The 21,311-nt window shown below is 51.7% G+C and overlaps 2 protein-coding genes across 7 annotated transcripts; both read left to right on the plus strand.

Moving 5' to 3' along the window:
- The first annotated feature begins 935 nt into the window (after positions 1–935).
- Positions 936–21,311, plus strand: UBOX5 (U-box domain containing 5). 4 transcript variants are annotated; one of them, XM_075499477.1, is made up of 5 exons: positions 936–1,038; positions 12,536–12,633; positions 14,524–15,706; positions 18,732–18,893; positions 20,382–21,311. In XM_075499477.1, the coding sequence occupies exons 2-5, from the start codon at positions 12,580–12,582 to the stop codon at positions 20,591–20,593; spliced, it is 1,611 nt and encodes a 536-aa protein (XP_075355592.1). In that variant the 5' UTR covers positions 936–1,038; positions 12,536–12,579; the 3' UTR covers positions 20,594–21,311. The 4 variants fall into 4 exon arrangements, with proteins under 4 accessions (XP_075355592.1, XP_075355594.1, XP_075355593.1 ...); XM_075499479.1 differs by lacking the exon at positions 936–1,038 and adding an exon at positions 1,174–1,292; XM_075499478.1 differs by lacking the exon at positions 936–1,038 and adding an exon at positions 2,048–2,173.
- FASTKD5 (FAST kinase domains 5) lies at positions 964–8,256 on the plus strand. Of its 3 annotated transcripts, none has more exons than XM_075499475.1 (2): positions 964–1,038; positions 5,509–8,256. In XM_075499475.1, exon 2 carries the CDS (start codon positions 5,547–5,549, stop codon positions 8,019–8,021), a length of 2,475 nt encoding a protein of 824 aa, XP_075355590.1. In that variant the 5' UTR covers positions 964–1,038; positions 5,509–5,546; the 3' UTR covers positions 8,022–8,256. The 3 variants fall into 3 exon arrangements, with proteins under 3 accessions (XP_075355590.1, XP_075355591.1, XP_075355589.1); XM_075499476.1 differs by lacking the exon at positions 964–1,038 and adding an exon at positions 1,175–1,292; XM_075499474.1 differs by lacking the exon at positions 964–1,038 and adding an exon at positions 2,033–2,173.

Consider the following 21,311-nt stretch of genomic DNA (forward strand, 5'->3'; position numbering starts at 1 on the left):
ACAGTTCACCACAACCAGCATGGCTCTCCTCATGGATCTCCTAAAGATGCGATTTCCTCAGTTGCCAGAGAATAGAAGGCTGATGCAAAGTAAGAAGTGAAATTCATGTGGTAGAAAAATTAGGAAGGGACATAAGCGCTAAGTAGCACTGCCTACGTGCCAAGCTTAACGCACTTCCATGCTCAAGGCCGGCCTTAATTACTGTTTGCCAATGCTTAAAGCCTGCAGCTGACAGGAGAAAGGCATCTGGGCACAGCGGAGCTGTGAATATTTGAAATATTCAAAAGCCATCTGGATGTGGTCTCGGGCAGCCAGCTCTCGGTGACCCTGCTTGAGCAGGGGCTTGGCCCAGATGACCTCCGGACGTCCCTTCCCACCCCGACCACTCCGATTCTGTCAGTAAGGCTGCAATGAGGGGCGTCAGCCGAGACGCCTGTGCTCTGGCCACCAGCCAGAATCCTCTCATCGTCCTCCGGGCCCCTGGGCCGGGCCCTGCCCCGCTGTCCGCAACCAGCAGCCGCCCCTTGTGAGGGGACAGCGCTCCCGGCCAGGCCGCAGCCGGTGGGGCCCAGGGACCGGCTCCTGGGGGGCTCCTGCAGGCTGCGGCCCAGCTCCCCGGGGCAGCCACGAGCCTCACGGCCGCTCCCCGCAGCCCTCCAGGCCTGCAGCCACCGCGGCTCGGGTGGGCTCGCAGGTGACCGCGCCCCGGGCCGGCATCGAGGACCCGAAGAGCCCCGACCCCGCCGCGCCGCACCGACATGGCGGCCCCCGCTGGGCAGCCACGTGACCCGCTCCCGTGTCACATGACCCCGCCGCATCACGTGGCGCCGGGCCGCGCCGCGCGCCGCTGGCGCCGCCTGCCGGCCGCGCGCCGCTCCTATCGCCGCCGCCGCCGCCGCGCGGGGCCCCGCTCAGCTCCCGTACGGCCGGAAGTGCGTCACCGTCAGGTGGCCGGAAGCGGCGGGAGGAGACGGGGGCGGCCGGGCGGAGGGGCTGGCGGGCGGCAGGGCCAGAGCCGGCGGCGGGCGCCGGGCCCCGGTGAGTGCGAGCGGGCAGCGCGGGCCGCCACGTCCCCTTCCCCTTCCTCCCCCCTTCCCCTTCTGCCCCCTCAGCAGCTCCGCCCCTTTAGCGGCGGGGGGGCACAGGCGCATGCGCGGAGCCCCCCCCCCACCCCGGTCCTTCCCGGGGGCAGCAGCGGCGGGGGCTGCAGTGCCCTGTGTCCGTGTGTTTATACATATATATATATATATATATATATATATATATCTGTACGTACGGGTGCAGCCATACGGGTAAGTAGCGGGGCTCGGGTTTCCAGCGGCGGCAGCCTCCCGCCGGGGCCGGGCCTGGGCCTGGCGGCCGCTCTGCCCGGGCTGGTGGCCGAGCCCTTCATCACGCCTGCTGCCTTCTGACGGCGGCGGGGACTCGACAGGGAGGGGGAAAAAGCACAAACAAACAAAAAAGTGACGGGTTTGCGCTCTGACGTCGTAATCTGGTGGGGGAAAATAAGTCCTTTCCTGTTATTTTTCTCTTCAGCCCAGGCGCAGGTGTTAACTGAGGGCTCTTGGCCAAAACGAGCTGTTTTACCCCCAACATGTCACTGCTCGGATCTGAAGTTCCTCCCATGTACCCAGGAGATGCTGTCTGCCCCTTTGCTCTCAGCGGTGCTGGGTAGGGGGAAGCACGGGACGGGGCAGCGTGCTGCAGCGGTGGGTGGTCTCCTAGCGTGGGTCCTGCGAGGGTTTCCCAGTGCTCCTGAAAGCCCCTTTGCGTGTTTCAGAGGGACCGAAAGCACAGACAGCAATTTCAGGGTGCACCTATATCCCCTTTCACAGAGCCGATACTCCGAGGCGGGTGGCATCCCTCCAGGAATGTTGTTTTCCCTGGTGTTCAGCTCATGCTCAGCTGTGCAGTTGCGCTTTTGGCCGAGAACTCAGCTGTAAGCACCACGCACATGCACACACACAAAGATGTTTCCATCCCAGAGGACCTCCACAAAGTGCATTCGCAGCCTGCAGGGCCCTGCTCCAAAACTGCCTTTCTGGCTGGCTTGTTGGAGTCACTGGCAGTGAAATTTCTGGAGAGAATTGCCCAGAGGTGGGAAGGAGTTTGGCTGCGTTTGAACAAGAAGAGAAGCGCAGCGGGGAGAAGGAAGGAAGGCTGATTAATCAGGGTAAGAGGAAGAGAGGAAAATCAAGCAGAGGTGTAGGTTGAGTTGGAAGAGAAATGCTGTAGAAACTTGCACAATCACAAAGATTGAGGCTGGGGGTGGGTGAAAGGGCAAAAGGCTGCTTGGATCCAGCCTGTTCCTTTCAGAGGTGCTTGAAGTATCTCCACCCATGCTGACCTTGCTCCCCTGCGCATGGTCTTCTCTTTTTTTGCTGGATTTAGAGCAAAGGAGGAGAGAAATACTCTCTTTACTGAATAGCTTCCCAAATGCGTCACAGCTTAATGCTAAACTACGTGGATGGTATTCTTAGCAGCACGCGATGTTCGCCTTCGGAGCCTTCAGTGTGCGAACGCTGTGATTTTGGTTCTCTGAGGTGGGGCTGTCGTCACCGAGAGGGGTGTTTCTGGTAACGGCAGAGTGCTGGATTTCGTAGGTAGTTTATCCGCTTTCAACAGCAAATAGAACTTGTTTAAATAGATGGCCTGTCTCTCAGTAGCGCTTGCCTGTCTCTCAATAATAGAAAAATAAATAGAGGACATGCAAAATAGAGTCAGACAAGAAAGTCTCTCGGAAAGCCTAGGTAGGATAAACCTCCTCTTGTCCGAGATCATTGTTGCAGCTTGAACCAGCCCTCCGAGTGTCCTCTCCTCTAGAAGAGGAGACGATGTCGAAGGAGATGGGGTCATTCCCCCAACCACGGTGCAAATGTGAGCCTTGCCCACTTCACGGCTGCCTGTCTCCAGCCACATGAAGACGGCATTGCTTCACTTGTGGCCAGTTCAGGCTGGACATCACAGCCAGTAAGAGCTAGGAATGATACTTTCATCAAAGATTTCTATGTGCTAAACAGGAGAGCTTTGAAATCCAGCTCCTGCTTGCTGCTGCTGACGGCTTTGCGAGGCCTGGGCTGTGCCGCAGCGTCACAGCTCTTGGCTCAGATTTTACTGTCCAGGTTCTGAGGGGTCTTTTCCTTTCCCCCGCTCACAAAACAGGCAGGAAGGGGTAGAGTCTCTCCTGCCTGTCACGATTTGACTTCTCACGTTGGAAGGGGACGGTTACGGCCTTGCAGCTGCCTGGCTGGCAGGGAGTAACACAGCCGTGAGGGTCAGCAGTGCCTGGGCTCTGTAGAGCAGAGCCTGATCTGCACCAGGGGGTTGCCTTGTGGTGTGCTTTGAGATACAAATAAGGTGCCCAGCAAGCTTAGCAGCTACTGAGCATCTCACAATATTTATCAGCCAGTTACTAGTCATCTTAAAAACGCATTGGCTTCTTTCTTGTACCCTCCTTGCGCGACTGTCTCCAGAAATCTTCATCTCTGCTTGCCCTCCCTCTTTTTCTCCCAAGAGCCCCCTGTTCTCCACCCAGGTTGCTTTTTTCACTTCTGCTGGGGCGATTGAGAGGGTTGCTGTTCCAGCAGCTTCTCACCCGCCAGCTGGCAGTTGCTGCTCCCCAGCTCTGCCCGTGGAGCAGAGGATGCGAGGTCTCCTCAGCTGCCTCAGCGCGAGTCGACACGGTTGATCCCAGAGGGCTGAATTGAGCCACTTGACCTTGCACCGGAGCAGATTGGGAGCGCTCCCGTGCCAACTCTGTGCTGAGATCCTGTCCTCAGATAGAAACTGAGCCCCAGCAAGACAGAGGTAAAGCTACCTGGTGAGAAAACAGCCTGCAGAGAGCAGCAGGCTGCTTGTGCCTGTGTCAGATCAGAGATGTCACCTACCTGTCTGCTCCTGTTACTGATTTTGCTGCTGTGGGAGAGTTCAGGGCGCATATGAGACAGCTGAGGCTGCTGCAGGGAACCATCCCCCCAGCAGGCTGCACCCCACATCTGGCACCAAGAGGGAGCAAAGACTGTCACTTCGACTCTCCCCATCCTCCCTCCCTTCCCATCTTACCCTTCCTTGAGAGGAGGTGATGCTTTGCTGTTGCGATGCAGGAATAGATCATATAATGGGTCGTGGGAGACGTGGGGATTCTTGTACTCAAAAACAATCCGGTTTATGGATTTGCAACAGCCAGAGCTGCCTGTGATCCCCCATCCCGCTGCAGCCCTCTCCTACTCAGACACCCCAAAGCCACAGCGTTCACCCCACCTCTTCTTCCCCCAAGGTATCCATTTTGTTGCTGCAAAACTGAGTTTGCCTGCGCTGATTTGACATCTTGCTCTAGCCCTAATCGGGAAGCCGCACGTATAAGCAGAGCTCAGAGGGACGCCCATCAAGGATTTATTTCCCCCATGTGGGGAGAGCAGAAGCTGATGCGTATATCGCAGTTGCAGCACCTCTGCCAGGTTTTGGCTTTCCTGGTTGCCCTGTGGTAGTGAGAGCACAAGGGATTTTAAAGAAGTTGAAGACGCCTGGTCTAATGCATCTTTGGGGTTGGCCACACGTGGGGGGATACGGGTGTCTTACGCAGAGCGCTGACCTGGTGCTTTTTTTAATCAGCATCTGAATCATCGTAAACAGGCTCATTGGCAGCTTGTGCAGGCTGGCAGCACGCAGCTTAACTCCTGACAAATTTCTCATCCTCGCCCTCTGTGCTGTAGCTGGTTTAGGCAGGAGTTAGGAAGGCACCTGGCATTTTTAAGCCTTCTGTACCCTAAAACTATGGGAAATGCTCCCAAGTCTGAAGCTTAAAGCTCTGTTCCCTCTGGTTCTCAACTCAGGATGTAGCATCTCATAACGATTTGTGTTATTTCTGCCGTGCTCTTCCCTGACTTTGCTCTGGGGCCACATTTCTCCTTTCAACTAATCTCCACCTGCAGGTTGTGGGCCAGCTTTCATTCTGTGGACTGGTTTTGCAGAGACTTTGCTCACAGCCTCTACGTGCTGTCTCCAGGTGCAAAGAGCAGTGCAACACTCTGGATATTTCAACAACTTCTGGGGTGGTGGTTGGTGTTGCAGACTATGGTGACCAAAGTAACAGAATGCTCTGTTTGAATACATAAAGTCTCTTGAAGCTGCAGCTCCACTGCAAAAATATGTTTTCATTGTTTAGAATGAAAGAAAAGCAGACTGGGTCTCTTAAGAATGAAAAAAGAGATGACTTCTTCCTTAACTCCCACAGTCTCTGGCAGGTTTTGTGTAGCTGCTGAGTAGCAGGTAATACCCGACTGCCGTGTACCCCGACTTCGGGTATGGCAGGTCACCTGGGTGCTTGTTTTGAACTGCCTTTTCATGAGGTGCTGTTCGATAGCGGCTGCCTTACGGCTTTGCAGGGAAACAGCTGCCCTGGCTAGGGGAAACACTGGCATCGCCTCGCTTTCGGTAGCGTAAAGGATAGATTAAAAAGTGCTTCGTGTTAGGTGGAAGCCACTCATTCTTCGTCTGCCCTTTTTTCAGTACCTGGAAGCAATTCTGACCCCAGTAAATTGTGATCCATGGCTACAGTGCTAATATGCCGAAGATTTCCAAGACTGAGCAGGGTGACTACATTTTCGACTACAGTCAAGTGCAAGGCCGAGAGCGGAAGCAGCAAAAGTAAGCAGGAAAAGGAAGAGAACCCAGAAACAGCCAACACCGGAACCGAATCTACAGCTACAATCCAGTTGCTGAATCCACTGGACTACAGAGTGTTGTATAATCCATCTGCCTATGCCAAAAGCAGGGCTCCCTCTCAGCAGCACGCTGCTAGGAGCAGTGGCCAGGCTCTCGGTGACACTTTCACCAGCCCTGGCACCGCACAGGTTCAGCATACATTTGGTACCGCCTCTTCTCAAGCTTTGCCACCCCTCAGAAATGCCCTGCCAAAGCCCAAGTCCAAACTGCACCTCCAGCAGACCATCTCGGCGCAACTCTCTACGGCACAAACCAAGGAGGAGGCAGAAAATGAAAAAACAGAAACGCATGACTCCAAGGAAGACCCTCGCGTGTTTCAGAAGGGGAGGCCTGAGTACAGATCTCTCAGCTATGACAAGTTTGAGCCGATAGAGACCCTTCCTTTAGAAGAAGGTGACTCGATTTTACACAGTGTGGCCATGTGCAAGGGCAGCCAGAGCCCAGGAACTATCACAGATTATTTTCGCAAGCTGAGTCGTTTGCCAGTGGAACAACACGCAACATTGGTGTCCGAACCCAGGTTTAATACACTGTGTCGCTGTGCTGTCAACAACATCGGGTTGTTCAGTACTTCAGACCTCATCGATATTTTAAAGGCTTGCGTTCGTTTGGTTTTTCCACCCACCCACCCTCTGCTGAACGCGTGCGAGAACGAATTTTGCCGGCGGGTGTGGGACATGAACCTGGACCAGCTGCTGCTGGTGGCTGATTGCTGGCGCTGTCTGGAGCGTAGCGTGCCTTCCTACCTGAGCATTTTGTTCAGCTATGCCAACATGCACTGGAAAGACCTCGCTTTGCCCCAGTTTGTTCAGCTCGTTTATATCATAGGTGAAGGCCGGAGGTCACCCGCAGACTTGACGCAGAAGGTGGAGAGCATGATTTTGAAGTACTTGGACTCCTTCACCTTGGAGGAGGTGGGTGCTATCTGCTTAGGGCTCTTCAAGTCCCTCAGTGGTATCTCTGACCACGTCATGAGAAAAATTGCAGACAGAGTCTCTCTGCAGATGGAAGACATGAGCACTTATGCTTTGGTGAATGTGCTTAAAATGCTCCGCTACACTCGCATGGACCACTTACCCCTCTTGAAAGGGCTTGGGAAGGTTATTCCCGCTCGGATTCCTACGATAAACATCCAGGGCATCATGCACATCACTCTTACCTATTCATCCCTACACTACTTTGACGAAGGCATTATGGCTGCTGTAGCCATGTCTTTGCCTTCCAAGGTGACTTACTGCCGAAGCAAAGATGCTGCCAAGTTCTTGTGGTCGTTTGGATGCCTGGACTATGAACCTCCGAACGAGGAAGAGTTTTACTCCAGCCTGATAGAGCAGATGCATAGAAAACTCCATGAATTTGGGAGGTTTCCGGAGCATCTCCTTACTGGTTTGCTTGGCCTGGCATTTGTCAAACGCTTCCCAGAGGAGCTGATAGACTATGCTTTGAGGGATGAGTTTGTCCAGAAAACAAGAGGTAGTAAATATGAGCTCAAAAAGGACCTGTTCACCCTTAGTAAGAGTGTTGAAATTGAGTGCCCAAGCTACCAAGGCAGCCGCCTTCCACCTCACCTTTATCAAGAGATTACTGAGATGGTTTTGAATTTTGCAGAGCAGGAAATCTATGTCAGGCCTGAAATTGTGGAAGCCGTGTCTCTTCTCGAGAGCATGTTAGGTGGCCCCAAGTATGTGAAAAACCACATGATCCTGCCTCACACGAGATCGAGTGATCTGGAGGTTCATTTGGGCATGGATGGACATCCCATCCCTTTCAACTTAAAAGACCCTATTGCAGATAAGAAGCTAAAAGACATCGGAGTTAGTCTAACGGATGACTTAATGACTCAGCTTATAAAAGGGAGATCTAATAGCCAGTCTCCCGTGGAAGTGGAAAATGAAGCCAGGACTCCCGGTCAGGAGGGAGGGAAAGAAGCACGAACACCACACGCGGGGGATCGTGCTGCGCTTTCAGGTGGAGCTCTCATTGCAGGTGCCAGATTGCAAGTTGAGCCTAAATCGGGGCGCTGTCTTGAAGCCCCCCCATCTCTTACGCTGAATCAGCAGCCTCGGGGGGTGAAACTGGCTATTCAGGTGTCCAACCGAAACCACTACTGCTACTGCTCCAAGCGGCTCTTGGGGCTGCACTGTTTGAAACGGCGGCAGCTGCAGCAGCTGGGGTATGTGGTGGTTGAGCTTCCCTTCTGGGAGTGGTTTCCTCTGCTCAAACGCACGCGTTTGGAGAAACTGAGCTACCTCCATTACAAAGTGTTCGACCCAGCGCTGCTTAGCAGGCCTGGCTAGTCTGGTGTACTGCTGGCTCAGAGGCTGACACGGCCTCCCAGATGCATCTCTCTTTCTGATTACTGATTAAAATGGTCTCTGAGTGTTGGTTAAGTTTCTGGCAGGTGTTTTGTGTGCTCAGGCTGCCTTGCTAAGTCAGTCAGTTCTGCTTTGCTGACAGTCATCTGTCCCACCCTCTCCTTTTGTACATAGATCCTCAAATGCTTCCATGACAAATAAAAACTACTGTCCTATTCGTTTTTCTCCATGATTACTTTTTTCTCCACCCTAAATGAAAGTGGATGGATTTGGTGACTTTCTGACAATAGAATGGTGTCAATGCTGTCGTGATATGTGGGAGATAATTGGGGTGATTTTTAGTCATGAAGCTGACCTGGGTGCCAGGAACACACATACATATTTCCTTACTGTTTCCATCACCATCGAACTGGAGCTCGTGGGCACGCAGTCTGAGTTTCTCCTTTAGGAGCTGTGTGTGAACAGGACAGAGCGTGAAAGCTGAGTGGTGAGGTGGAAGCTGGGGCTGAGGGTTGGGGTGCTGTGGCCCTGAAACATTAATTTCTTGCTCAGCTCTCAGCAATGTCTGGCAGAGAGGATTTGCATCCTCTTGACCCTGTTGATAATGTCTGCTGCCAAATGGGGCCCACAAATCCACCTTGAGGCGATTCCCCTGCCTGGGCGACGACGAGTCCTGTGCAAACTAGAGTGCAAACTAGCTGTGTGGAGCATCTGCTCTGGAGCAGCTTGTTTCACCCTCTCTCACATGGCTTACCGTGTTATTTTCTTGCTCAGGATGGGGCCCGGTGTCCAATTTTTGCACGCTGTTCTGAGGACAGAGTTGCTGGCTTCTTCCTGAGCTTTCAGGTGGTGGTTCTCTCCGAGAGGAGGGATGTTTCCTGAGATGCACAGATCAGGCTCTCCATCTAACCACAGCTGTAGGGATTATTTCACATGGAGCAGCAGGTGAAACTCCCATTCCCACTGCAAAGGCAGCCGAGCTGTTCTGGCTATTTTGCAGTGCGGCGTTTCAAGGCGTACAGAGGTGGAGGGTGGGGAAGAGAGGTGGCGGGCGGGGAGGAGAGGTGCCGGTAAGCAGGTTGCTGTCCCAAGACAGATACTGTAGATAGCTCATTTTGGCTGCCTGGTGTAAAATGTCTGGGCTGGTTTTTTCCTCTCCCTCAAATACTCAGCGTTATGGAGCACCTTAGTTCCATGTCCACTATGCACGTTCCTTATTGCAGCAGCTCCCTAGTCACATGTAGGGACGCCAGGAAGGCACTTAGTGACTAGCTCCAGAAAGCCTGGCTTTAAATGACTTCTCCCAGACCACAGAGGATCTTGCTGGCATGGAAAAGTACAGAGTACAGTCCTTCGGGTCTGCATTTCGCTGCCTCAGTCGAAAGATCTTTGTTCACCTTAGGGAAGGCACGCACACAAGAGAGATGGGACAGTTGTGTGACATCCTGATGGCACTTGATAGTTTTGAGTCCTTTGTGTCGTTTGTTTTGATGAATAATGACTTTAGTAATGTAGTTTTGCGGATGTTGTATTTTTAAAGTGTTCGTAAATTCAGAACCCGCTTCGTGCCGCAACCGCCTGGGTTGTCGCTAGCACAGGAGACCTCCACACAAGTTTGGGGTGTAATGGCAGCAGTAGCCATGGGAAGCCACATCCACTGCCCCGTTTTGTTCTTTTTCCAGAGCATTTTACAGTCCGCATTTCCCCAGCTCTTGCTTCAGCCCAGGCTCTTTGCCAAAGGGGTCCTGGGCTCACTGTCCCCACCTGATTCTAGCTGCTCCTCTGATCTGTTCTCTCACCTGCTTTTACCTGTCCCTGCTGATTTTTGTTCCCAGCCTGCTTCTCTGGCCTCAGCCAGGCTTTTTACCTTCCTATCACAGTGTGTCCAGCTAGTTCTTACTTTCCTTCTTTACACAGAAGCTTAGTCCTAACCTCATTCCATTTACTCTGCCCCTTCATCCCCACTGTCTCTCTTCTGAGTTGTATTTTCTTGGGAAGAGTAAAAAAAACCACAGCCCTGGCTAAAAGCAACTCAGTGACCAACTTTTGCTGTGAAGCAAGAGTGTAGCAGAGCTTTTCAGAAGGGAGAGCAGTGGCTTGGACATGCAGAATAATGTGTTTTCCTACTGAGATGTTGAACCTGGAAAAATTAGTCTGAGTTTAAGTCTGTCAGGGTCAGAAAGAGGTAGGAGAGAATCCTATAAAATACGCCTGTATAAATATACATAGTTCCTCATGCTGGAGAATAAGGGGCAGCTGAATTGAAAGACAGCAAGTTTAGTGAGAATAAATTGTTTGTAATTAACCAGAGCTAATTGCCACAGGTTATTAAGAGTGTGGTAGAAAAGGATGAAGATTTAGGACAACAGCCTCAGTAACAGCCTTAGGCTTGGAAGAAGACGTGAGTCTGTCCTGAGGAATGGCTTGCGCCCGTCCGTGATTTGCCTGGCACGAGGCAGCACTGCAAATAGGAGGTTGCATGACCGCAAGATCCACGGGAGAATTTGGCATCTGCCGTAGGCAGGATCTCAGTAGACAGTGGCTCATGAGGAGTGAGTTCTTAAAGCGAGGAGTTTGCAGGGATGCAGAGGTGAAGGTGCGTCTCCTCGCTCACCTTCATTCAGGGAAGGTCTCGCCGAGACTTGCCGAATGCAAATTCACCAGTCTGGTCAGGTTGGAAGGGATATGGAGAAGTCTTCAGCCCAGGAAAAAGAGATGTGAGGAGGAATAAAAGAGAGGGCAAATCTTGAGTCATTCCAAGAAAGGGATCAAAGAGAGTTGATTTGCCATTTTTTGTAATGCCAGTGATAGGAGGGCCAAGCTAATTTACCAGGCAGCAGGTTCAAAATGAACCAAAAGCTGTAGCTTTGTCATACAGCCTGTAGTTAAACCAGCAATCTCACTCCCACAAGATGTGGGTGCCAAAAGTCAGACCAGTTCAAAAGCCTATTTGAGCAATTTCTCACTGGCAGCCCTGTACTGGAAGCCTGTCAGGCTCAGAAAGCCAGGAAAGTAATAGTGGAGGAGCATTGGTTTGTGCTTGCCCCGTTCCTGGGTTCCCTGTTGAGGAGCAGGAATTGCTCCTGATGGCCGTCAGACCAAATCTTGGGCTAGAAGGGGTGCTCGACTGGCCTGCTACACCTCTTCTTAGGTTCACACCTGCTTCGGTCAAGCATTGGCGTTGCAACCTTCAAGCTCTGCTCTCTGCAGGCTTGGCATCTATTGTGTTGATTTGTATATGTTGGATTTGTACCTCGGATACCACATTTCTCGGTTCAGGCTGTTGCGCTCGATCGCACGCAGACTGGACTGCTCCCGCACGCTTAGCAGGCAGAGGGAGCGAGCTCGTTAATGCTCTGCGTTCCAGCGGCCGGCCCCACGTGCCCCCCGAAGGCCAATTTCATTTGGGCTGAACTAACAGCTTCAGTTGAAAATCATTAAAGGGCTGCTTGTTCTTGAAGGAAGCAGTGGGTTCCTGATTTGCAAGATTGCCCAAGGCAATGGCATATTAAAACTAAGGTTAATGTAAGGTTAAAACTCTTACCTCGCAGATAATTTCATTCTTAAAAGGGATCTGATATAACCAATTCGAGTCACATTTTTTTCAGTGGAAAAGATGGTGCATTCACTCGAGTTTCTTTAATGAACATTGGCAGAAGAATCAGCTGGGTCGGTGTTCACAACACGGATAATCTTCCTTAGAGCTATTAAACGCCCTCTGCTCCCTTGGAGCTATTAAATACCAATTATTAATATTTGTGTTTAATCTTAGCTTACATCTGAGGCTCCCGAAGCCCTCCAGAAACATTTCTCTTTGCAGCAGCGGTGTGTTAGTGCTGGCTGGTGTTACCCTCATCCCGAGAGGCCCCGTCTGAGCTTGTCGTGTTGGGTGTTGTCCAAGAGCGCAGGCAGGTCCTGCCTCAAACTGCTGAAGGCAGCAGATAGACGTGGCGTGCGGGGGGAACTGGGCACGGAGGCAGAACACACAGTTCAAGACCGCATGGTGGGAATGGACACCGGCTCTTTCTGCCTCGTAGCGGTGAGGGGCTGCGGTGCTGAATGCCCCGGACAGATCAGAGGGCGGCCCATGTCCTCCAGGTCCGGCTGAGGCTGCTGAGGGCTCACACCGATTCCTTTGACAACCTCATGTGATATTCTGATGCTTTACTGTATCAACAAAACCTCCTGCATCTTTGATAAACTTTCAGATCTAATTGCTAGGCTATCCATAGGTAAGACGTTTTTAGTTAAAATAGCCGTTTTCTCTGTGATGCTTCTCCAGGGGTTCACTAATTAATCTTAACGCATTTTTTTCTCTTGATCCTGTCTCTCCACCACACTCATTTGGGTTTATATTGCGTTCACCTCCTGGACTCAGATCTGAGCTGCATTTTAGGAACTACCGAGCTTGTAATTCATACAGGCTCCAAAACACGAGATCCTTTCACTGTTCGCTGATGTTCACTGTCTTTATTTTGCTGGGTTTTTTTTTACAGGCTGAATCTGATGCTCAGAAAGTGAGCTCTCTCCAGCTGCCAAGATGGTAATAAACGTCTGTCTCCCACAGTTCAAGCCAAGAATTCACTGCAACAAGGTAAATTCACTGCAACTGTGTGGGGTTTTAGGGAGCTGGAGGGATGGAGGGGTTAGGTGGAAGTGGCATGCTGCTCATCTGTGATAATTAGCAGTGTTTCTGGAAGACTGATTTTTGGCTGGCCATGCCAGGCTACCCTGAGAAAACAAAGCAAAGGCAACTCACAGCAAACTCCTGTCATTTTGTGTGGTCTGGCTGGTTCAGGGAGGGATTTTAACATGGGAGGCTGTGTATGTCCACTGGCAACAGAAGCATTGAGGGCAGATGCAGTCCCAACCTAGGTAGGGTGCAGGCTCTCTCGTCTGCAGAGCTGAGAGCATTTTTGTCAATTAAAATTGTTTTCCAGGGATGTGGGAGGGTTGTGATTTGGGTGGGTTTGCTCACAGCTTTCTCTTCCAAGCTCACCAGTCTCCTGTCATTCCCAGCAAGGAGGTTTTATGAGCTGATGTTTTGTGAATCTGTCCTCCTGGATCCCCTTCCACTTCTGTGCTTTGGTCTTGAGAGTCATTGATGTGCAAGCACTTAAGAGAACCCGTGTCTGGGTGCTTGGGATCTGCAGCTCATGTGAAGATTAAGTGGAGCTGAAGGCTCAGTACTTTGAAAAATCGGTATTGAGAGATTTCCCAGAAGTTACTCTGCAAAATATGGTTTGTCTTGTCTGTGCTTTGGTCAATCTCTGCTAGCTAGTGTTAGAACACTGTATAACCTCCTGTGACTGCTCAAATGTGGCACACACTAATTGTTGGTAGGAAAAAGCCCTGATTTTGCAGGATCTCGTACAAAGACAATGTTATGTGCTCATGGGTACGCGTGCTTTGACCTGAGATACCTTTTTCCCTGCAATATTAGAGCTTTCCCTTCGTCCAGGAGAATATGCAGCTCTTGGCAACGTTTGCTGAAGTTACTGTACTCTACAAGTACTTAAGTTTTCACCCAGCATCATCAGAATCTCTTAGATATAAGCTAGTTTTTAATTCAAAGCCATTTTTTAATTGTAAGTCTCCCCACCGACTCACACCCCAAAATCCAAGACAGCCTTTGGATTTGTTAAGTATTGTGCTGTAAAAATAGCAGTACAGATGTGACCATCCATGCGGGTGGTGTGTTGAGAGACCCAGCCACGCTACTGAGGTTTGGTGTGATTGTTGTGATCAGGAGGGTGTTGAGTGACCCTTTTAAGCAGGTGGAAGAAACAGATATTCCTTGCTGTTATCTGTTCATTTAACAAGCGCTGCAGACGTTTTAGGCCCCAGGGCTTCCAGGAAAAGGAATGGGTAGAGCCAGCCTGTCCAGGAGCAGACAAGAGGTGGGATTGCATGTTCTGGGAGACGTGGGGTGGGACCCAGCCTGGTTAGACGGATCTCCCTCAGGGATGGGTAGGGTTGATCCCAGAGCAGGAGAAGGCAGTCGGCTACCTGACCTCCAGAGGTTTTTCTGGGATCCTGGGTGAGTCAGGGTACCTTTCCAGGTGGCAGGATAGGCTGACAGAATGTTTCACTACTGTTGAGAGAGGAGACTCCCGTCTCCCCCACGCACACGTGCTCTGCTCCCAGTCACACTCTCCCACTTGATTTAGTTCACTGACCCAGCCAAAACCACAAACTGTCCATAATTTTCCACTCTTTTAGCAGTTAAATCAGCTCTGCAAATGGCTGGCCAGGTAACAGAGGGTGGACAGAAGAGTGGATGGGACCGCGTGGCTGGAGGAGTGTGGGAGTGGGTCTGCTCTGCCTCAGCAGCAGGGATCTCCTCTGTTGTCTCAGCTGCACATGAAACCTCAGCCTTGGTTCCTAGTTGATGTCATCTGGAGAATCTACATAAGTGCTTGTGAAATTAGCTTCCTTTTATTTTCTTCTTTCAAATTAAATCCAGTTTTCTCCTGAAACACAGATTTCTGCTGATGGTTACGAAGTGGAGAATCTGATCTCTGAAGACCTTGCCAGGAGAAATCGTGGTTTCCGCAGCGAATACTTTATCAAACCTCCAGTCCACGTCACGATCTCTTTTCCCTTCAACATTGAGATCTGCAGGATCAATATCGACATCTCATCTGGGGGATACCAAACCTTCTCCGGGCTCGAAGTTTACACCTCTACCTCATGCAATAAAACCTCTTGGCAGAGCCCTGAGGGTCAGTTCTCAGGTCTGGCCGGTCAGCCTGTGTCGGACAAAGATACTTTCACACTGGTGGGCAAAGCTGTCTTAAAAAATCAAAGCAAAGTGACGTTCGGCCACAGAGGCTTCAAGCCGAGGCCTCCCTTCCATCAGATGGAAAATGTCTTCTCCTACCCTGGCTCTGCATCTCAAGACCTCTGGAACAAAGGGCCTGCCTCGCTGAGCAACGTGTCGCACTTAAAAATCTGCATCACCCACGTGGCTGGAGGTGGCCTGCCTTGCATTAAGAGGCTGGAGGTGTGGGGACAGCCTGCCAAATCGTGCCCGCAGGAGGTGATCGAGGGTGTGTTTCAGGTGGCCTCCCAGTTCTTCACCCAGGACGTTGGCAGCCTCAAGCCAGAGCTCTGGACGCCGATGGAGAGCGACTGCGTGCCCTTCAGCGCCAACGACAGCGAGCAGCAGACCCTCCGCAAGCTGGTGGACGTTGTCCAAGACATCCCCGAAGAATTCCTGGACCCCATCACTCTGGAGATCATGACCTTGCCCATGCTCCTGCCCTCCGGGAAGGTGATCGACCAGACCACCCTGGAAAAATGCAACCGGAGTGAGGCGTCTTGGGGCAGGGTACCCAGTGATCCTTTCACTGGGGTGGCCTTCAGCCAGCACTCGCAGCCCCTACCTCACCCTACCCTCAAGGCCAGGATAGATCACTTCCTCTTACAGCACAGCATCCCTGGCACCAACCTGCTCGGGAGGGCTCATGCCTCAGAAATGCTCGTACCTTCTTCCGTTACAATGTCTTCTCTGAAAAGGAAAATGGACTGTATGGATCAGAGCTCCGTGCAGCCACCTTATTTTTCTTCTACAAACTTACTTGTCACGTCTACCTCAGAGAACAGTGCTAAAAAAATGAAAACTGACAATGACTCGCATTTGATCCAAATGGACTGTTCGACAGGTATCGTGGCTCCCTAAGTCACTTGTGGTTTTTGAGTGTCTTGACAGCCTGGGGCCAGGTTTTCAAGTCAGGAGGCTCTAATCCAGTTTCCCATCCCGCCTCTAGAAAGCTTTAAGGCCGCTGTATTTTGATGTCGATAGATGTCGTGGAAGTCAGGTCATCATCGCATTCACCTCCCCTCTCCTCAGCACAACCTGCCACCCTGGGTGGCATTTGCTCCCATTCTGTTTCACTTTTTCTCATCTCTAGGCTCGTGGTTCTCGTCGCATTACCTGTGCAGTCTTTTTCACAGCCCTCTTGTTTGCTCAGCCCTGCTTGTTTGCCCCTTGTGTTTCCTTTTTAGTTTATGTCTCCTTTCTCCTCCTTGCTTTCAAGCCACTGTCTGTGTGGAGACAACGTTTTTATCACAGTGTGCTGGTTTGAAGTTTCTTTATCATGGGCGATTTATTATCCCAGACATCCAATATGTTCTTGCATCAGCAAGAAAATATGCAACAGCAGGAAAAGAAATGTCTGGTGGTGCAGTGGTGATGGCACAGGGAGTCCTGGCTGGTGTGGATCTTATCACAAAGAGTGAGGTGGGGAGGAAAGCGGGAATGGGGCACTAATCCTGCTCCTGGATTTCCCTAGCCAGGCACTGCCAGCCTGGGCTATTGGTGCAGCTGGTTCCCTGCACGCTCAGCGTCATCGCACAGATTGTGTCCCCGGGGACGCGCTGGCTCCTTACCTTCTCACGGGGCTGCTCTTGTTGTGGCAGAGGCTGAGCCTGGGGAACACGTCGCTCCACAGCCTCCAGTCCACCCTAATCTTAGTGCAGCAGCGCAAGGGCTTGGAACAAATGGCAGCAAGGGAATTGCAGGCAGTGCTGCCTTCGGAGCAGGGAGGAGAGGACAGCACAGGCTGGGAGAGACTTGCCCAGCGTTTGCAGCTAGTTAAAGCAGAAAACCGGGTAGAGACATTAGACTCTACCTGGGATGTGACTTGTGTCTACAGGGAAAGGAAATGGGCACTGGTTTCCTTTCATCCTTGCTTTTCTCAGAGATCTGGTAGCAGCGCTGCTGGTCATAAGCTCCAGGAGGCAGAAAAAAAGTCCAGACCTGCAACCCTGAGATAAATTCCCTGAAAAGTTGAGTGCTTTCACCCACCTCGGTCCCCAGCCGAGCCACAGCTTCTGACCAGGCAGCCAAGGCAGCGTTGCGGCCGCACAGACAGAGCTTTGGATCCAGCGAGCGCTGGGAGCAGGAGTGTAGGATACTCTTTGTAGGTCCAGCAGCTCCCACCCAGCAGCATCCATGTGCTGGGGCGGGCTGGACTGGTGAGGAGGCGACAGTCCTTAGAAAGCAAAAGTGATCAGTGGTTTAAATACCAAGGAGATTCACACCTCTCTCCCCAAAATCTGTTCCCTCTTATGGTTCATTCTCTAAATGATTAGTACCTTCAGCCTCCAGTCCGTGGTGAAGAGCGTGGCTCGTGGGCAATTGTTCCTCTTGACTCCACGCTAGATCTTTTGCCCAAATCCACATCTATTTTGCCACGTTTGCTTTCTCCCTTGTTGGCACAGGAATTCCTGAAACGTACTGGAGTTACTGTCAGTGCAACTGTTAGGTGGATATAACAGTACTTCATACAGCAACGCTTATATCTTCTGTCGTTCAACTGAGTTACTGCTTTAGGTAATGATCCCGCTGGAGGAGGAAGGTAAACTTAAGCTAGGAGGAGGGAGAGAGACGTCTTTAGCAATCTCGTATTTAGATGAGCTTGAAGAGAGTGGCCGTGTCTGTGAGGCTGTCTGTTGCGAGCAGTCTGGTCTGAGTAGGACGGTATAAATACATGGTGCACGGGTGTCTTCTGGTCACCTAAAGGCTGTCTCTCTAGGCAGGTAAGTTCAGTTTCCTTGTGTTCTCTGAATTAGTAGTCTGTAACGTGTCAAAAGGTGGCCCACAGCTTCTGATTGCTGTTAATGCCTGCTAGTACCTGTCACTTGCTTTGTCTTTCTCCCAAAATTGCCCAGAAATGTTTCTAGGAAAAAGCTTAGGTGGTTCTTTAATTTTAAACAAATTCTTTAAAGACTTGGTAGAAAATAATTGATGTTTGGTGATACCGGAAAGAGTAGGAAGAAGTCAGACTGCACATTTCTGCTCTGATCTCTCAGTCTAGAGCTCGTTCCATGTTTTAGGAGGAATCATTAGTTATTTTTATTGCAGAGGCGTGTAACAGCTCCCGCTGGGGATGTGCCCCAGCCCCACAGGAGCAGAGACTCCCCGTGGGGTCCTGGAGCTCCCTGGGGAGCCGTGCCCATCCATAAATAAAAGCACAGTGCTCGGCCCATGGAGCTCATGCTTCAGTATTTCATCAGCCTTGATTGCTGTAGCAAATGTGCAGCACTAATTCAAAGGTCTTCCTTTGGGAGATGGATTTAACGGAATTAGTGATGCGGACAACATTCTCTTAATGCATAGTCTTAATTAACGCTTTCGGTATTGCACAGGACAAAACGCTGCAGGGAGGGGTCCAACCCTGTGCCTTTGGCTTTATCCCTTGACTCAGAACTGGGACAGAGAGAAAAAAATAAGTCCTCCAGATTTTGTTAGTGGCTTAAATGTTCCCAGTGAGCTGCTCAAAGCAAGCCTGGGAGCACTGGGCTGGGCCCCTCGGGGGAGCGGGCTGAGGGATCTGCCTGGGGTTTCAGAGGGAAAGGGGTTTCTGGATCATTTGGCATTTTGGCCTTGTTCAGAGCTGCAGGTGTGAGCCGGCACCTGAATGTTTGTTGGCACTGGGGTATGAGGTGAATGTCTGACAGTAATCCGTAGGGCTTTCCATCTGTAGGACCCAAAGGAGATGAGGCGCTGCATCCCCCTCCTGGCACCTCGGTGGGGAAAAGAGACCTCTTGAGAAAACAAGTGGCAGAGCTCCTAAAATCCCAAGTCTTGTCCCAAAGGTTCAGAGGCAAAGCAGCATTTCTGTTGCGCATTGACGGCTTTCTTTTTCCCTTTTCCGCTTCTCGAGTTTGTGCTTCTCTTTGCAGATCTGGTCTCTCACGAACAAAAACTGTCGGAGAGTTTGGACACTGCCTTGAACTCGGCGCTCAGCTCAATGCCCTCGTTTACGGCCAAGCTGATGAAAAGCCAGCAGCAGGCGCAGAGCGAGGGAGGCTGCAGCAGTTCGTGGGGCGCGGGCACCGTCCTCGGTAAGCAGCAAGCGCCTCTGGTTCACCTTCGGGAGCGAGAGAGGAGAGGAGAAGTGGGACCAGGTTAACAGGGAGGATTGCGCTGCTGCTCAGCATCTTCCTATGCCTCTTCGGACCCCAAAATACTATATATTCAATACAAAAATATTTTATTGTCTCCCAGCAAGCTTTAGTTAACAACCCCTAACTACTGCCTTTGTATCTCAGCAGTTTTAATGGTTTATTCTCCCAGCGAGGCAGGTTAGACCTTGTTGACCCCCAGAAACTGAGGTATGTTCCCCACGTCCACAGTTAGAGCAGGCTTCAGCGTGAGTCCTATGACCTGCCCGCGTTGTCGGCTTTCGCTTGTCTGCGCTGCCCAAGGACAATCCTGGATGCGTTGCTCTGAGACGCGGTGCTCAGCCCAGCCTGCGCCGGGTTAGGTCAGGCTGAGAGCTCGCCCCGCGCCAAGGCTTTGGCTGTTCCCAGAGCTCTGCGAGTTGGGCCGAGTGGCTTAAATATTGCCCGTTAGCTGCACAGAGCAAGCTGGGGAGTTGCTACGTGGATGGGGAGTGAGTCTGGTGCAGAGATGCAGCTGGAGAGGTGTAAATCTAGCAAATACCATGTAGCGTGCTGACCGCTAACAGGAACAGGTAACGGTAGCGACGTCGCAGGCCGGCCAGCCAAGTGCGTGCTCAGAATGCCATCAGGTTTGAATATACATAGGCCGGGCTGTTGAGTCCTCACAGTTTTCATCACACCTGCTGGTTAGACATGCTAATCCAGCTGTGTATGCATACCCAAAATGATTTCTTCGGGGTGCAGGGAAGCATTGACCCTTCATATGTCCCTCCGCAAGGGACATATGATGCCCTAATTGCTGGCTCGCTCCTCTTCATCCCCTGAGCGAGGATCTGCCCGCTCGTGGCAGAGAAGAGGGTTCAGAGGGACCAAGTGACCCTGAGAACGGGCCGGGACGGTGCAGCTCACAGTGGCTGTCTCTCTGTCTGAATAGCTTTTGCTGTTTCGCAGTGACATTAAGCTATTAAGCTTTTTCCTGTCCCCTTTAAAATTGCTGCTGTTTAAGAGTTGACTGAGTAGTGTGTGGCGGGCAGTGTGTGACAGGAATGCAAAGCGATACCTAAAGCGTTTCACTTGGGAATCGGTGATTTTAATCCGAGCGCTGCAAGAGCGGAAGGGAGGCCGATTTAGTCTCGATAAAAGTGACAAGCCCTTTACAGTCATCTGTCCTCAATTAAAAGCCTGATGGTGCAAATGCTGACGTGATCCAGCCCCTTCTGAGCACAATCTGCCCCGGAAGCTAGACCGTTCCCTTCCTTATGGTAGTGATAGAGAAAACGGGCCACGGTCCTGAGCCATGAGCTGTGCCGTATGTCTGCAGAAAGCGGGGCCCTCGGCTCGTAGGTGGGATTGGGCACGTAAGGGGTGGCACAGCGTGGACTTGTCACCCCCCCCCCGACTGCACCACTTCTCCTGTCACCTTTGCAGAGCACGGCAGGAGCAGCCAGACCCAAGGATGCGCTTCCTGCGGCAAAACCTTCTCCTCTTACTTCAAAACGGAGCCCGTTTACCAGCTTTCCTGCGGCCACCTCATGTGTCGCCCGTGCTTGGCCGAGAAGCAGAAGTCTCTATCATCGATACTGTGCGGGAGTTGTAAAAGGTCGGCTGCCACGCACGACGTCAGGAGGGTTCACTTCTGAGCCCTCGGCTGCCGGAGCCTGCCGGGAGGACGAGAACAAGGAGCCGCTGCTGTTCCCTGTGTCTGTATTGATCCGTAGGAGGAGGAAGGCCTCTGGAGAGCTTGCCAGATGAGCACCCGTAATGGCGGAGAGGACTTGGTCTTCTTGTGCTTACAGAGTAGTTGGGGGGTGGGGGGTTAGAGCATCGCGCCGGAGCAAAGCGATCTGAGGATAATAAAAGCCATAGCTTCTTTAACAAGGAATATGTATTTATACAGAACTGATTTCCACCTGTCGCACCCGCCCTCTTACCACCATCCCAGTGGCTCAGTGGTTTAGCATAGGTGCCTTTTGGACTGTGAGTTTAGCTTCCCTGTGAGTTAAAACCATTTACATATTTGACGAGCAGCCATTCGGTCGCGGACCAGGCGAAGTCCTTGTGGTTGACAACGTGCAAGCTGCCTGACTTCTCCCCTTCCCCGCCTCGCTCCCCTCCTCCCTGCGGTGCCCTCGCTGTGCCGCAGGAGCACGTCCTTCATCCTGGAGTCCAGCAAGTCACGAAGAGAGGCCGTGGTTAACGCGTGAGTAACTGGCAGCCATCTCATCCTGCTCGTACGAACTCTTGTAGAAAAGCCATCGCGTTACACCAAACGTCACTCTCGGTTTATGTCGTGTGACTGGACCAGCTCCCGTCTGGCTGATAGACATTTAAGCCTTAATAAAATTATGTTTAAAGTCA

Source organism: Mycteria americana, chromosome 4 (genome assembly GCF_035582795.1).
Source record: "Mycteria americana isolate JAX WOST 10 ecotype Jacksonville Zoo and Gardens chromosome 4, USCA_MyAme_1.0, whole genome shotgun sequence".
NCBI lineage: Eukaryota > Metazoa > Chordata > Aves > Ciconiiformes > Ciconiidae > Mycteria > Mycteria americana.